This window comes from Carassius carassius, chromosome 13 (assembly GCF_963082965.1).
Source record: "Carassius carassius chromosome 13, fCarCar2.1, whole genome shotgun sequence".
NCBI classification, from domain to species: Eukaryota; Metazoa; Chordata; class Actinopteri; order Cypriniformes; family Cyprinidae; genus Carassius; species Carassius carassius.
The window spans coordinates 10,740,976-10,757,948 of NC_081767.1; the positions used below are offsets into that span (position 1 = coordinate 10,740,976).

The 16,973-nt window shown below is 39.5% G+C and overlaps 1 protein-coding gene across 2 annotated transcripts in view; it reads left to right on the forward strand.

Annotated features, from left to right (window-relative positions):
• The first annotated feature begins 9,872 nt into the window (after nt 1-9,872).
• The window catches only part of LOC132155963 (spondin-1-like), a 193,777-nt gene continuing 186,676 nt past the window's right edge, over nt 9,873-16,973 (forward strand). For both annotated transcript variants that reach the window (XM_059564754.1, XM_059564755.1), the window contains exons 1-2: nt 9,873-10,306; nt 11,366-11,472. In XM_059564754.1, coding sequence (XP_059420737.1) covers nt 10,069-10,306; nt 11,366-11,472 — 345 coding nt within the window. In that variant the 5' untranslated portion in view covers nt 9,873-10,068. The remainder of the gene's footprint in view (nt 10,307-11,365; nt 11,473-16,973) is intronic.

Here is a 16,973-nt window from a genome sequence, read left to right on the forward strand (position 1 = left end):
AGATTCTTTGGGTGTAACTCCCATCGTGGCGTAGTCTGCTACTGTCCTATATGCCCCTGCACTGCCACATTCTAATCAGTCACCCGTTCTAAGGCCCAAGATTATACTGGGGTTAGCAATATGAACAGGGACTCAATCACACAATAAATCAAAAATAAACAATCAACCCTAGACAAATCACATAAAAAGGTCAAATGAAAAACATCACAACTGAGTTCAATCCTCTTTGGTCCAGTGTGAAAAGGCAATCGGGTACGACATAAATATGTGAACATGTAACGTGAAGAGTATAAGCAAAGCAGCAGTTGTTCAGCGTCGATGTAGCCAACTGGCGGCCGCACCCCCGGTTAAATAGCACTCCCTATGATTAACAACATTGCGTCACAGGCGCTGAGCTCTGATTGCTGATAGCAGAGCGCACACTCAGCTGGTGAAAGGGCTGCTGCCGCACCGGGGATTCTACAACATGAAACATTCCTTATAAGCCCACTTTATTGAGTTAACGAGTGAAAAGAGAAACAAAGCTAACCATACCTGCGGCGCTATGGTAGACAGGTAACCAGGCAGACATCAGGTCACTGGGCAGGTAAACAAGACAAGTCGCGTACCGGTGGCATCATTTATCCAAAGAAAAGTCCCGGTTTATAAAGGGGGAGTAGTCCTCGCGATTGGCTCAAAGTTACCTGCCCAGAACCACCCACAGCTGCAGCAAATCAAGCGTCACCCAGGGAGGCATGAGCCAGAAAACTGCATCCCGCCACAATTGCATGTAACTGTGACACTAACCAGTAATGCTTCAAGTTGGGTAGTCCTATACCCCCTTTAGTTTTTGCCAGTTGTAAAACTTTATATCTAACTCTAGGTCTCCTACCCTGCCATATAAATCTTGAGATGATACGATATAAAAGACTAAAAGTAGATTTAGGCGGAGAGATTGGTAGAGTTTGAAAAAGAAAGAGGAGCCTTGGGAGAACATTTATCCTAACAGCTTCCACCCTGCCAATTAAAGTAAGGGGAAGTGCATTCCAGCAGTTCACATCGTGCTTAATTTTATCTATTAATTTAATATAGTTACTTTGATATAAACTAAGGTCAGGGGGTATATTTATTCCCAAATATCAAATTCCCTCCCTGGGCCATCTAAATGAGAAAGCAGATTTAATCTGTGGGGAAATTAAATTGTTCATGGGGAGTGCTTCTGTCTGAGTCACATTTATTTTGTAACCGGAATGAAAAATCCAAAAGTCTCAGTACATTTTATTAAATTCGGAACAGACTTTGTGGGATCTGAGATATACACAATTACATCGTCTGCATATACTGTAGCGACAACCTGTGGTCCTGTCCCCTCACTTCAATACCACTAATATCTGTGCTATCTTGTATTAGCTGTGCAAGGGGCTCTATACTAAGGGCCAAAAGAAGAGGTGAAAGAGGGTCCCCCTGTCTGCAACCCCTCCCCAACAGAAATTTTTGTGAGAAACACCCATTTACCCTTACTGACGCTTTTGGAGATGACCACAACAGTTGGACCCATTTAACAAAGCCAGGGCCTAGACTGTATTTCCTCAAAACACTAAAAAGGAAAAGGCCAGGAGACACGGTGACTTTTTGCCAGTATGGAGGTCAATATTTTGCAGTCCGAATTTTGAAGCGCAATGGGTCTATAAGAACTGCACTCTGTAGGGTCCTTCCCCTCCTTATGAATAACCAAAATTATTGTCTCCTTCCAATTTGGTGGGAATTCCCCCCTTTCAAATGCATAAGCATATGCTTTCTTTAAAATCCCTTGACCCCATGATTGTTTCTACAATTTCTTCTCTCATAATGGGTTGATCTATAGCTTGTGAAGCTTCTTCTGATACCCTTTGCAGGTTTATTTTTTTTTCTAAGTAGGCATAATTTCTTTCAAATTCTGTACATGTGTCCGTATTTGAGTACAGTTTCTTATAAAAAGTGGCAAAAGCTCCTGATATCTCATCTGGTTTATACATAAAGGGCTTATCTAGGTCGTTATTTTTCTGTACAACTGTTAGGCTCATCTGTTTTTTTTATTTGGAATGCTAATAATTAACTTACTCTACTCCCATGCTCATAATAGTGCTATTTTAAAAATCTTAAATTTCTCTCAGTATTATTTGTGAGCAAGTCTCCCAAGGCCCTCCTGGCTTCCTTAAGCTGAGTTAGATCATTTGTAGATAGTTGACTTTTATGTATCTGTTCTAACTGTTTAATTTGTTCTTCAAGTTCTTTACATTTGGCTTCTCCAAGTCTCGCCTTTGCAGATGCAAATTAAATTATCTTTCCCCTCAAAACTACCTTAGCCACCTCCCACAAGATCACTGGTGACGTCTCACTCGTCATTAAAGTGAAGGTATTGGTCCAATTCCGCCTTTATATGATCTTTAAATGCATTATCGTTTAGAAGTGAGACATTTAGGCGCCATAGGTTTGGACTATAACCCCTACCCAAATACCTGGGGCATGGTCACTTAAGGTTATGCTATGCATTTTACAATCTAGGACTCTTTAAGACTAATTTTTAGCAACAAAGAAATAATCAATCCTGGAATATGAGGAATGTGGGTTTGAATAGAACGTGTAATCACAAACTCTTGGGTGTATATGTCTCCATGCATCAATCAGACCCAGATCCTCCACCATTTGTTTTAGGATCCTACTGGTCCCTGAAAGCGTGGCAAATGATGGTGGGTTTTTATCCATCCTATTTGACAAAATGCAATTAAAATCACCCCCAATCAAAATGATTCCTTTAGCTTTTTCTATAATCATTTCACTAACTTTCTTAAAAAATTTAGGATTGCTTTCATTTGGAGCATATATATTCAGCATAGAGACATTCACACCACAGATAGACCCATTTCCATAAATCTCCCTTCTTTATCCATAATTTCTGAGTGTAAACAAAAATACACTTGGCCCGCCCATGACCTTTTAAGTTTCATATGTTCAGAGTCTGATAGGTGGCGTTCTTGTATAAAGGCTATAGTACAGTTAAGATGTTTAAGCTCATTAAAAATTCCTTTCCTTTTATGGGCTTATGTAAGCCCTTAACATTATAGCTAATTACTCTTATGCTATCCATTAACGCTTACGTATGCAAACCATTTATCACACATTGCAGTTCTTTTATGTTCTTGGGGCTCATTGTTATACATATCCCATGTTGTAAAATAAAACATTAACACGAACAATGTAACTATATACATGATAACATTTTGCATCCAGACTTCCAATTTATTCACCCGTAAACATATCTTCCTTGCAGTAACATTAACAGAACCATATAAAGCACTTGAGTCGGCCGTGAAAAAAAAAGTTTTGCAAGGAAGTGAAGGTTTATCCAGAACCTCCATAAAGGAGACTCGGCCAGCAGTAAATCTGTGTCCCCTCCGACCATCACAGATGTCCTGCGTTTATGTCTCCCACTCTCATCGCCAGAATTTTTTTTAATAATAAAAAAATACACAAAATAAAAATAAAAAATGATCCTTTATCCACCACTGAAGAGGATTTAGTGCTATTGCCTTTACACCCATGAAGTCATCAAACAAGTTAGAAACCAATGAGAAATGCCTATGAAAACCGCAAGTAGTTATTATTACTGGAGAGCAGGGAGGGAAGCGAGCAGCAGAAAAATGCCATGAAAGAGATGTCACCATAGCTTCATCATGTCTCCCCTCCCAGACCATTAATGAACTGATAGATTGCAGTAGGCGTGTTGAAAGTCAAGGAAGTGGGGACGCTCGTCGGTCTAGTAATGTGGTGAGCTCTCTCCAATATCACCGGCGGCTGCACATTTTGATTTTTTGGTAAACCATTTTTCCATAAAAGTGCAAGAATCTGCCCCCTCCTCCTTCTCTGGTATGCCCACTATTCTCATGTTATTGCGATGGCTTCTGTTTTCCAGATCATCTGCCTTCGTTTCCAAAAACGTCACCTTTCTTTCCAACGCTTGACTTTTGTCTGCAGGCCGCTAATTGAATCCTCTGCCGAGGATACCCGTTCTTCAGCCTGTGTGATGCACCCGTTGCACTCGTGTATGTTCACCTGAACATCCTTAATAGCCGTTAACACAACACTAAGTTCTTTTTTATTTTCTTGGTGTTTAGTCTTAACCCCAACTCTTTCATGTGAGTGAGAACAACATCTCGATGACAAAATACTACCTGCTCTGAAAGAGCTAAAATCAACCGATCGTCTATGTAGTTGAGTTTGCGAATGCCCTGGAGTCATAATGGAACCAGAGGAAAGAGGGAAGAACCCGATATTGGTACACTTTGCCCCCCCCCCCCAAAAAAAAACCTCAGGAACTTCCTGTGAGTGGGAAGGATAGAAACATGGAAGTATGCGTCTTTTAGATCGATCTTGACAAACCAGTCCTCGGACCTAATGTGAGACAAGACTTGTTTGAGTGTGAGCATCTTGAACTTCAGTCGCATGACTGAGCGGTTTAGCTGAAGCAGATCTGAAATCAGACACTACCCTCATCCTTCTTTGGAACAATGAAGTAATGGCTGTAGAATCCGGACTCTCTTCCATGTGGAGGGACCACCTCGACGGCCTCCTTCTTCAAGAGAGTAGCTAATTCTTGTTCTTGAACCAGAGCCTGATCGGGACCCACTAAAGTGAGGGTAACCATGTTGAATCGAGGCAGAGGAGAACCGAACTGGATTCTGTAGCCTCCTTCTACAGTACGCGGGGCCCATTGAGACACATTTATCAGTAGCTTCCAAGCTGAAAAATAGTCTACTAAGGGAATCAGCCTCTCGAGACGGTTACTTCTGGTGTGGCTAGAGCAGCTAGTTCAGTGCCCTGAAGCGCACAAACAAAACCAAAACATAAAATAAATCCAGGCCTGGTCCTCTCTCGTCCTTCACTGTCGTCGCTCCTTCTTTATATCCTTCCATCTCCTCCGTGGGACTCGAGACCGGTGGGTCGAGCAGGTGTCGCTCGTTTCCAATCACTCCACCGGCCTCGCTCCGTTCCCACAGCTCTCAGCCCCGCCCCAGTCGCTAGACCTCGATTTCAGGCCACTTTTTGCCAACAACCTCCTCCTTCTTCTTTCTTGTTCATTTAGTCACTTCACACCATCTGTGGGTGTGTTTAGTCATTTTCAGTCAACTGCTGAGTCATATCTAAATCTATATGTCAGGATCAAAAATCTCTTTAAGGTAAAAACTCCCCATTTCCACTCTTTTGTTAAAGGGTCATATGATGCGATTTAAATTCTTTTTAAATTTAAAATCCTTTCTCTTTGGAGTGCTCTTGGTGCATAATTAAGATCTGTAAAGTTGCAAAGACTAAAGTCTCAAATCCAAAGAGATATTCTTTATAAAAATTAAGACTTGTTGATGCCCTCCTAAAACACCTCGTTTAAACATGACCCCACATGTCTACATCACTGTGTGGGAAGATTTGCATAACACTGCCCAAATGTTTAAGCAAAGAAAGAAGGCATAGCTTTTATTCTCGCTATTGCCACTGTCGCCATTTTGTTGAGACACTGTGTGTTTCCTTGTGAAAGTGAAACCACTTTGTTTGGCGTTCCAAAAGAGGACGATATCCACTTTGTCATGCCTAGAGCTGATCCGTGCTGGTTGTTGAGGAAATACATCAACTTTGCGCTGTGGATCGCCGGATCGGCTTTCACCATGGATGAAGCGGAGTCCAGCCCGGGGTTTCACATGTGTCCCTCATCGAATCCACCGCCTGCCCCATTCTCGACCATTCCTCACTCAAGCCTGCAGTGTGTGAAACATTTTATGAACCTGCAGACTAACCTACAATGGGTCTGTGTTCTGTTTTATAAAGTGAGGCAGTTCCAACTTTGCAAGGACAGTCCGGTGCTTCTAACTCAAAGTCTGTAAGTACATGTTTTATATTTAAAGAATTTGCCACTGTTGATTCTAAGGCAAGTTTTGAGTAGTGTAGAGTAGTGCTTGCTGTTTGTAATTTCTCTGATCACAAATGCAGACATGGTTTTATGTTTACGCAGCCCGATATGCAATACAATGCATAAAAACACATAAATCAGTGGTCCTCATGCAAGTCCTCACACCACCCTGTTCTGCATATTTTGCATGTCTCTCTTAGTTAACACACCTGATAGCCAGTTTGTTAGAAGAGAGATACATGCTTAACTGTCTTCTGATTTTTATAATCCCTATACAGTGTTCATTGCTCCCTATTCCTTGAGCAGGGAAAATCTTTTTAAGATTTCTTCACTTCGGAACATTAATTCATGGATTTGCGCTGCGCCGCTTTCAGCAGTGTCTTCACACCAAGACGAACGTGACATTATATACTTTTGTAAATATATGCAATTTAAATTCACATCTTGCACACTAAAATGCCCTTTGAATGGAACATATACATTTGCTTTGAGCTGGAATCATGGCGGGATATCCAGTAATGTCCACTTTGCAGGGTATTTACGTTCGAATAAAACATAGGTCGTATGTGATAAGAGATGCATACCAAATGTGCAGAGAAGAGGGTGTGAGCACTGGAATTGGGAAACGCTGATTTATACTGTGCTTTAACGCATTACGTTGCATATCGCGCTGAGTAAACATAAAACCATGCCTGCATTTGGGATAAGAGAAACGACAAACAACAAGCACTACTCTGCACTGCTCAAAACTGACCTTAGAATCAACAGTGCCTCCACGCCGTCGCTCTCCATTGTGACTTCCTTTTGATGCGGGCTTAGCTGCTGGCTCACGCACCTGGTCAGATGTTAGTTGAGGCTTCACAAGAGTTAAAGAAAATGCAGGGACACACGCTGCTAAACGTTCTTTTTTATGAGCAGGTATACTGTCATGGTTGTGCTAGTGCAAAACAACAAAGGAGATGATGATTCCACAAGGACTTTTACTGATAATGCTGAAGAGGGGTACAGTACATCCAAACACAAGTAAAATAGTACAATAAATGGCAACTCAGGGAACAAAATAGGGAGACTTTATACAAACACAAATGAGGGACTAGGGACTTTATTAACTTGACACAGGTGAACTGAAAAAGGCAATCAAAATTGCACAAAAAAGTGCACATTTGGTCACCCTACCCTTTCTTGATTTCTTGAAAGTTCAGCATTTACTTTTTCAGAAACACATATAAATCCATGTGTGTTAGAAAGATGAGTGGTGTGTCCCATAGACTCTAGAATACATACTATATGTGTATGTTTGTTTTTCAGGGGGAGCTGTCACTGTAAAACATATACTGCAAATCACTTCAGTCAAAAGCATCTGCTAAATTATGTCATTACATAATTACATTGTAATTTACTGTCTTACGGTCTTTTACACTTCATGGCATAACATTCCTCTGAGATTTTGGTCTATGTAGACATTACAGCATCATTTCAGGGCTGTAATATACTTGAGTAATTTTACTTGATTCCTATGCTAAGTAATAATTTGGAGTATCTGTACTTTTGGTGTGTATTCAAGTATAATTTAAATTCACTACTTGTACTTTTATGTGATTAAAATTCTGAAGAAAAAAAAATTACTCCTTACAATTTTATTTAATTTATTTAATTTTATCAGGAGACCCCGGGAGGCCATGGCGGAGCAGGAGACACAGGCGGCCATGATGGATCAGGAATCTCAGGAGGCTATGGTGGATCCTATACTCGGCAAAAGCAGCCATTCCTGGGCTGAACTGAGGATCAGGAGCACTCAGTGGGCTATACTCGGGAACAGGAGCCCTTCCTAGGCTTTGTTCTGGGGCTGGGCCAACACTGGAGCAAACTCTGGGGCCTGGGCTGACATCCATCTCCTCACCCCTAGTTTCCTCTTCTGGATCGGGAAGAAAAGGCATGGTCTGGGTCAACACTGGAGCAAATTCTGGGGCTTGGGCCACCACTGGAGCAAACTCTGGAAGGTGCTTACGAGGAGCAGGCACTGGAGTGCGCTCTGGAATGCACTTCGAGGAGCAGACACTGGAGGGCTCTCTAGAATGTGCTTTCGAGGAGCAGACACTGGACTGAGGTTTGGGAATGGCAGGCTTGACACATTGATGTTTGTTTGGCTTGCCATATTAATGTTCATTCGGCTTGCTATATCATCCACCGGCGGGCTAGTGTTCAGAGCGGCCGGTGGGATTGTCTTCAGGACAACAGTGCAGCTGGCATGCTTCTCAGTTGGGAGGGTGGGTGTTTTGACTTCCGAGCAGCCGGCGATCCTAGGCTGAGGACTGTGGTGGAGCTTCGGAGGACAGTTGAAAATTTGGGGTTGGGTAGGCTGTTAGAGTCGTTGGAAAGGTATGTGGAGTTTCTCTGTATGGGGTGAGTTGGGGAGATGTGGCGCATTCCAGCAGGTGTTGGATGACATAGCATAGGAAATTTCTTTACTTCCTCAACTTCGAAATCAAAACCATTTAAGAATAGCACAAGATTAATCAGCTCGATCAGGAGAAAATCACATGATGGAAGATCACAGCGATCATCTCATCATCCAACCCCAACATGACCAGTACTTTGGCTATTCTCCTCTGACCTCTGGCATCAACAAGGCATTTTTGTCCACAGAACCGCTGTCACTTGATATTTTAAAATTCTCTGACCATTCTCTGTAAACCCTAGAGATGATTGTATGTGAAAATCCCAGAAGATCAGACAAGTATGCCTGACACCAATAACCATGCCACGTTCAAAGTCCCTATTGACACATTAACCCATTAATGCTCATATTTACCGTGTCTACATGCCTAAATGCAGTTGCTGCCATGTGATTGGTTGATTACATAGTTGTGCAATTAAATAGGTATATTCAAACCTAAAATCTGGACCTCAAACCTGATTGGCTGAGAGGTATTTCGAGCCATGATATGTTCTATCACCAAGGGAACCATTTCACCATTTCTCACAGGGAGAGTCATGCCGGAGGACCAAACCACCATAATTATAGTAATTTGACTGTTGTTGTGCCACTGTTTCATATTTTGAAAATAACGTAGTTGTTTAAACTTCAAATATGTGGTTTATTATTAAAGATAGTGCATGTACTTTTAACTGGATTATTTAGCAAAATGTTTTTTTAAATATTTATGTTCAATAAATATTATTTTATATAAATAGTAGTATTTAATAATAGTATTTGGTATTAAGAAGCAGTCTGTGTGTTAATTATGGTGATTGTGGTTACATGCCACAAGCGACTGTTTTATTAGTGAGTTAGTAGCAAGGTTGTAGGTTAGTAGAAACAAGGTTGTAAACAAGTACAGTATTTTGAATAACATGATGATGATAAGTGAATGGATGTTCATTTTTGAGTGCATTGTGCCTTTAAGAATCCTTACCAGAAAACAACATTGCTTCAACCAATAACAACCATTTATCACCTGGGGTTCACACTACTTGAAACAGTATTTTTGCACTATGGTTTGGTGAAATGAAAAAAATTACACACTTCATTTTTTTTTTTAAGAAATAAAAATACTAATAACAACACAGTCATAGCTGTAGATCCTTATTATTATTATTATTAGTTTCTTAAAATATATCATGTTTACAAAAGGCAAAATAAAGGTTGAAATTTGGAACAGAAGTTGAAGTTTAGAGGTTCAGGAAAAATCCTATCAAGAAAGGAAAACAGAGTCCAATAATTGCTCTAGCGCTTGAGTAAGATTTTTTTTTCCATGATAATATTAAAAATAATAATAATAATAAATAAATACATAAATCAACGAGCAAACATGAATGAATGAATAACCTAATTAAAAAGGAGGACTTTTTTTTCTTTTTCTGACGATCCTCAAATTATCCGGAAACCGGGGCTCTCAGTATCTTTGTTTTTAAGTTTGTGTGGCTGAATCCATTCAGTTGACTGTGTGAGACAGCAGCACTAAAGCCAGTCCACTCTGAATGAGCCACTCGGTACAGACGGGCGACTCTTCATCTCTCTTTCTCCATTCAGTAACACGGTGAAGGCGGAGATATCTGCAACTGCTTATGGGAGCCTGTTATTACAGCCAAGTTTAGTTTCCACTAGAGTTCAACACTCTATATACACGGTGGTAAATGCGTATTGGAAAATGAAAGTGAAGCTATCAGAGATGAGGAGAGCCGCGGTCCTGCTTCTGATAACCGGCTGCGTGTGCGCGAGTGTGCCCGAGGAGCCCGCGGACAGAGCGGCTCCATCTGACGGCTATTGCAGCTGGATAACGCGGGCTCAGCCTCACGGAACTGGAGGCAGGAGGGAGGGCTCCAGTGAATTCAGACTGCGAGTGGAAGGAGACCCGGAGCATTATCATCCCGGCAGCACTTACCGAGGTACATGTCACTATTTCAGCTGTTGCCAGGACCACCGGCGCAGACAGAGACACTTTACAGTGCGCTCTTTGGTGATAAGGGCTTTGTCTGAAAAACTAGCAAGCTGCCTACATAGGCAGCATTCTAGTGCATTATTGCCTAAGTGCTGGTGGAAACTGGGGTTTAATGTCATACGGACAAGTTGTCTCATAACGCTTTGAGTCAAAAGTCCAAATATTTGTTCTCTAGCAGTGGTCATGTATTGATTTTAAATGAGAAGAAACTTTTTTGTCGATTTTTGTAATTTTCCATTTTTGCAGTTAAATAAATTCTTCAGGTTAAATGCTGCTTAAAGCTCCCACTTCCTAATTCCCAATTCAAAATCGTTACAATTTAAATATGTTTAATACAGATAATGCCATAGATGGCTGGATTTATGTTAGATAAGGTTGTAATATTACCAAACGACTGAATGAATAAACAAACAAAACATTTACAGCTATTCCATTTTCTTCTATACTGAAAATTGTTATGAATAGTCAAATTCAAGGTTTATAATATTTATATAAGCATTTGTAGTGTTTTTTATTAACCAAAAATCTGTTATGCATTATATTTTTTATAATTTTTATTTAAAATGAGTTACATGACCATTTTACTGGAGGTATTTGAGCATAAAAAATGCTCAACAGTCCCTAAATGCAGTTTCGGGAGCGGATAACCCATCTAAATTTAACTGCTGTAGCACATAAGCAGTGCTCACCTTGCTTCGACATCAGCTGTTTTGGCTGTTTCCTTCACCTTCCCAACTCCATGAACAAAAAGTAGTCATCTTGCTATCCACACTTATCTTCCAAGCATTTGTCTTCTTTAGCCTCTCTACTGCAAACAACAAGTCAAATGAGTTTATCCTTAATAACTAGAGATTGTATGGCCAAAACTTATAAAATATTACCAATTCAGTATCAGACATCTGATATCATTGTATGTGTATGTGTTTTATTGATTTTGATGATTGACAAATGAAAGCCAGAAAGGTAATATAGGCTAACTGATTATTTTCATTGTGATTATTTCCAGTAACCCTGTACGCAACCAACCCTGCATACTTCAGAGGCTTTACTCTTATCGCTCTGAAGGAAGGGCACAATGGTGAACAAGAGGAGGATTATGCTGGAAATTTCCAGGTGAGAATCTGATCAAACTCATGCACATTAGCAATGCAAATGCATTCTTGGGAAACATAATTATCTGTGATGTTTAACACCATTTTCCAAAAAGTAAATACAATGCTAAGCCCCCAAAATACTCCACTTACCATATTATCATATAAAGCATAGTTAGACTAGCAAAAGAAATGAGCTTATCAGATTTGTAATGGGAGGTTTTGGCTTATGTGTCTGTGTCCGATCAAACAAAATTTTGGTGCACATTCATTTCATACAATATTTAATACACTATTTGGCCCAGTGTTTGTTCCATGTATAATTCAGTTTCATGTTTAATTCAAATGGAAAGGCTAGTTCATCCAAAAATGTAAATTATGTCATTAATTACTTAACCTCATGTCGTTCCTAACCCATAAAATGTTCATTTTCTAAAAACAAATGAAAATATTTTTAATGAAACCTGAGCTCTCTCTCTCTCTCTCTCTCTCTCTCTCTCTTTCTCTCTCTCTCTCCATCGAAAGTCAATGCAACCAAATCCATTCAAAAAGTTAATAAAAAACATAAACCTGAGCTCTCTCTCTCTCTCTCTCTCTCTCTCTCTTTCTCTCTCTCTCTCCATCGAAAGTCAATGCAACCAAATCCATTCAAAAAGTTAATAAAAAACATTGTAAACATAATCCTTATGAATCAAGTGTCAAGCAAGTACGGTTATGCTTCAGTTTATATTTGATTAACTCTATACATGTGCATTGATCAAACTTTATAGGGGAATAAATCAAATTAAATTAAATGTGTTGATCATATAAAGGGATAGTGTCTCATCAAAAGACTTGGTCTGAACAGTTTAATTCATATGGATTCAGCTTACAGTGTTTTTAAGAAATTTTTGAAGTGCCAAAGTTACATCGACTTTTAGTTGAGGGACAATTGTGCTTCAAAGATGAATTAAAAACTTATGGGTTTGGAAAAACATGAGGCTCAGTGAGCGATGACAAATTCTTTGTTTTTAGGTGAACTAACCCATCAAATGAAAGATGTTGGGTCACTACTTGATGTCCAGAGAGGACCAATTATATCACCATCTGTCTTAGGCTGGATTTAATGAATATATCAGGTGCCCTAAGTCCTTCTGGCACAATGAATTACAGAAGACTCAGTGCTTATGGAGCCAATGGTTTAGTCTGTATTAAGGCAGCCATTCTGATTGCCTAGCTGTGGGATCTACTGTACTCCCTTTGTGTGCGGGAGCCAAGCTCAGATTCAGCTACACCTGGCAAAGCTCTTACATCAACACCATATGCTGCCTCTCCACACGAGCTCTCATGCTATGCCAGAGAGTGGAAACGGAACGAAAAAGGCCCATTAAATGTCACATAAACCATAAATCCCAGCTCCCTGCAGAAAATATCTGCTCAAACCTGCTCTTGCACAGGAAAGATTTCTTGTCTTGCAAATGGGATGTAGATCTGTGGATCTTAACTGATTTTTTTTTCAGGTCCCAGATTAGTCATTTACATTTAGTAAGTGGTGAAGAACACAATTCAACACTATACAAAATTGTTCAGCTTTCAGAAGTAAACAAATATGTCCTTAAAATCTATCTATTTATATATTGATTTATTGTACACAACCCTACATCAATACTATTGTAATACTATAAATACTAGAGGGCATTACGTAACATTCACCTGAGAGCTATTTATTTATCTATTTATCTATTTATTTATTTTGTTAATGAGTTCTGATAGTTTGTTCTGATCTGAAATTACCAGTCAGTTAAATTGTTATTTGTCTATTCTAGTTCAGTGGGTAAGGAGTGTTTTAAGGAGTGTCGTCTTAATTGTCAAAGTTTTTATATCCTAAACTCTGCAATTCTGATGAAAATATGTATTCTGTTTTACATATGAAATGTGCAGAAATGTCTGTACATGCAAAGAGTGTCATTGTTTGTCTGTTACCATAGCTGTGAGAAGCTTATGAGTCCTATCGAAGAAAGTCAATGAGACAACCGACTAAAGATGTTCTCAAATGTGTCAGAGTAAATCATCATGATAGATTATTAAAATAATTCTAAACATATTATCTGCATGGCCATTCCAAGGTTTATGGCCATTATTCTTACACTACTATAGTTTACCAAATTATCTTTGAATTTTTGAAAATAAATAAATAAATAAAAATAGTTTGACTCAAGCTCATTTGGATAACTTTTTTTTCTGATTGAGATTTACATGAGGGCTTTCCATTTCAGTTGATTACACATTATCATCTCTACTTCATCTAAACTGGTCCAGTGTTTCTTAGTCTGTGTAGTGTTTAATAAGAAAATACAGAACTTACTAAAGGGTGCAAGCCCACTTTTGAGTGTTTAGCACCACTTTATACCACCTTGGGGAAAAGTGGACAGGAGTGGGAGAGAATATTTGATTTGAGCAGACAAAAGAAAGCTAGATGCTTCAGACTAGGGTTACTGGAAATGTGCTATAATGGAAGATTACATAAGGAGGCCAGAAACAAATAGCATGGGATTTTTGGCAGAACAGCCTTTGTTTTCTGATTTTCTGCTTGAACACAGAGTTCTAGCACAAGTGTTTAACAAGATCTGCCAAAGTCCTTGATGTACTGTATGACATAATATAGTGACACAGACACAGGACATAACACGCTAGGAAATGTCAAGTTTTTTTTTTTTATATGTTGCTTCTCCACTGCGGATAACAATATAGCAGAAAGTATACTTTGACGCTATTGGGGTACAGAGGACCCCTTCACATTATTATGAGCAAATTATATAATGGTAAGACACATTTAATCATAGATGAGACATTAATGAATTTAAATATGTACACAATAGCAGTAAACACATGATTATATATTGTTTTGACTTTTTTAGTTATCCAATTGATAAAGCTTAGATTCCTCCTCGAATGTAAATCTATAGCCCTTTTTTGTAGATGTAATTAGTTATCATTCCTACAACAGGACATTGGTTACATTGTCTGTCCGAATATACTGATTCGAATAGGACTAACATTCCTTGTGTTTCTTACAGAGGTGGAGGGTGTGTTTTCTAGAAGGTCATGTTTTTTAGTTAAGTGCATAATATTTTCATGAATATGTTCAGTTGGTTTGGACTTTTTAGTTTCATGGTTTCGTTTACATTTACATTTAGTCATTTTGCAGACGCTTTTATACAAAGCAACTTACAATTGGGGGATACATAAAGCGATTCTTCTTGAAGAGGCAAACAGAAACAGGAAGTGCTTGTAATACCAAGTTTTATACATTGTCCAAATAAGTACAAGCTAGAAAGAGAAGGAATAAATAAAGATAAATAGTTTTTTTTTTTTTTTTTACGATAAAGCCAAGTAGTTTAGAAAGAGATGAGTTTTCAGCTGTTGGTTGAAAATTGTCAGGGATTTAGCATTCTGGATAGGGGTGGGAATATCATTCCACCAGCCAGGAATGGGTAACGAGAATGTTCTGGAAAGTGATTTTGAGCCTCTCTGTGATGGTACCACGAGAAGTCGCTCACTTTTGATGTGTAACTTGTACTTTTAAGCACAGTTTAAATTGCATTTATTTATGACTTTTGATTAAAAAGTCATATTTTTTTCTTTTAATTTTTAAATTAATGCCTCTTATATTGGTTAATAGAGAATGACTTTAATGACTCACCTGCCGGTTTATTAGGGACACCTGTTCAATTGCTTGTAACACAAATTGCTAATCAGCCAAACACATTGCATCAACTCAATGCATTTAGGCATCAACTCAATGCATTTAGGCATCTAGATGTGGTGAAGAAGTTTGCTGAAGTTCAAACCGAGCATCAGAATGGGGAAGAAAGGGGATTTAATTGACTTTGAATGTGGAATTGTTGTTGGTGCCAGACGGGCTGGTCTGAGTTTTAAAAAAACTGCTGATCTACTGGGATTTTCATGCATTACCATCTCTAGGGTTTACAGAGAATGGTCCGGAAAAAGATTAAATATCCAGTGAGCGGCAGTTGTGTGGACAAAAATGCCTTGTTGATGTCAGAGGTCAGAGGAGAATGGATAAACTGGTTAGAGATGATAGAAAGGAAACAGTAACTCAAATAACCACTCGTTACAACCAAGATATACAGAATACCATCTCTGAATGCACATCATGTCAAACCCTGAAGCAGATGGGCTACAGCAGCAGAAGATCACACTGGGGGCTGCTCCTGTAAGCTAATAACAGAAAACAGAGGCTACAATTAACACAGGCTCACCAAAATTGGACAATAGAAGAAGAGGAAAAACGTTGCCTGGTCTGATGAGTCTCGATTTCTGCTTAGTAGCAATTGAGCTCATTTAAACCCCACAGCCTACCTATTGCTGCTGACAATGTCCATCCCTTTATGACTACAGTGTACCCATCTTCTGATGGCTACTTCCAGCAGGATAATGCACCATGTCACAAAGCTCAGATATTTTCAGATTGGTTTCTTGAACATGACAATGAGTTCACTTAACTCAAATGGCCTCCACAGTCACCAGATCTCAATCCAAAAGAGCAGCTTTGGGAAGTGGTGGAACAGGAGATTCGCATCATGAATGTGCAGTCGACAAATCTGCAGCAACTGTGTGATGCTATCGTGTCAATATGGACCAAAATGTGTATATGTGTTTGTGTGTGTGTGTAGATTTTTGATGGTCATAGAAAGTGTCTTAGGTCATAAACAGAACTTATTATGCCTGAATCTTCTGTGTACTTAACTGAAATAGGGTCAGAGATGATGGCTTTTGGTATAATTACTCAGGCTAAAACATGCCCACGTAAGCAGCACACCCAAAGGGATGTGAGCCATGGAGGGCTGAATGAAATGTCGGCGCCTTACAGAGACACCCTCACTGATCCTCTCTCCTTTCTTGTCTCTGTTCTTTTTGCTCGTCTCTTCAGAGAGCTCACCTTTGTGTCTCAGTCCTTAATGAGTGAGAGCACTGCCATGCTGACTCTTCCACTTCGAGCTGCCACACAAAGACTTATCTTTTACTCCTCAGCTGAATTTTCCACTTAGCTGGGAGGGATTGGTGTTAATGCTGGGGGTCTTAAGTGATTTGGAACAGTTAAATGCTATTTTTCTTAAATGCATTAACACTCACAGTCAAGACACTTACGATTGCATTTTCATTCAATGTCCCGCAATGAATGTAGCAAAATTCAATGTGCACATTGAAAATGCATTCCGAGCCGATCACGTCTCCGCCCCCTCCCGCCATGTCAATCACTGCGTGAACAAGGCGGGCGGGTCAAGAGACTCAAATCTCAATTAGAGGATGAATGAAAAGACCGAGCTGAAGGTGTAGCGATTCGACCAATCAGATGAAAGCAGCGTTTCAGCTTCGCCCACAAGTGTGAATGAAATATTGAAGCCATAAACCAAAATGATCAAAACGTACACGGGCCAACTGTCTTGTCCATGTTCTCTCACTTGAATCCTCTTCTTGAGATTTGAGTCTGAGACCTTCTGCAAGCCCCGCCTTGTTCAC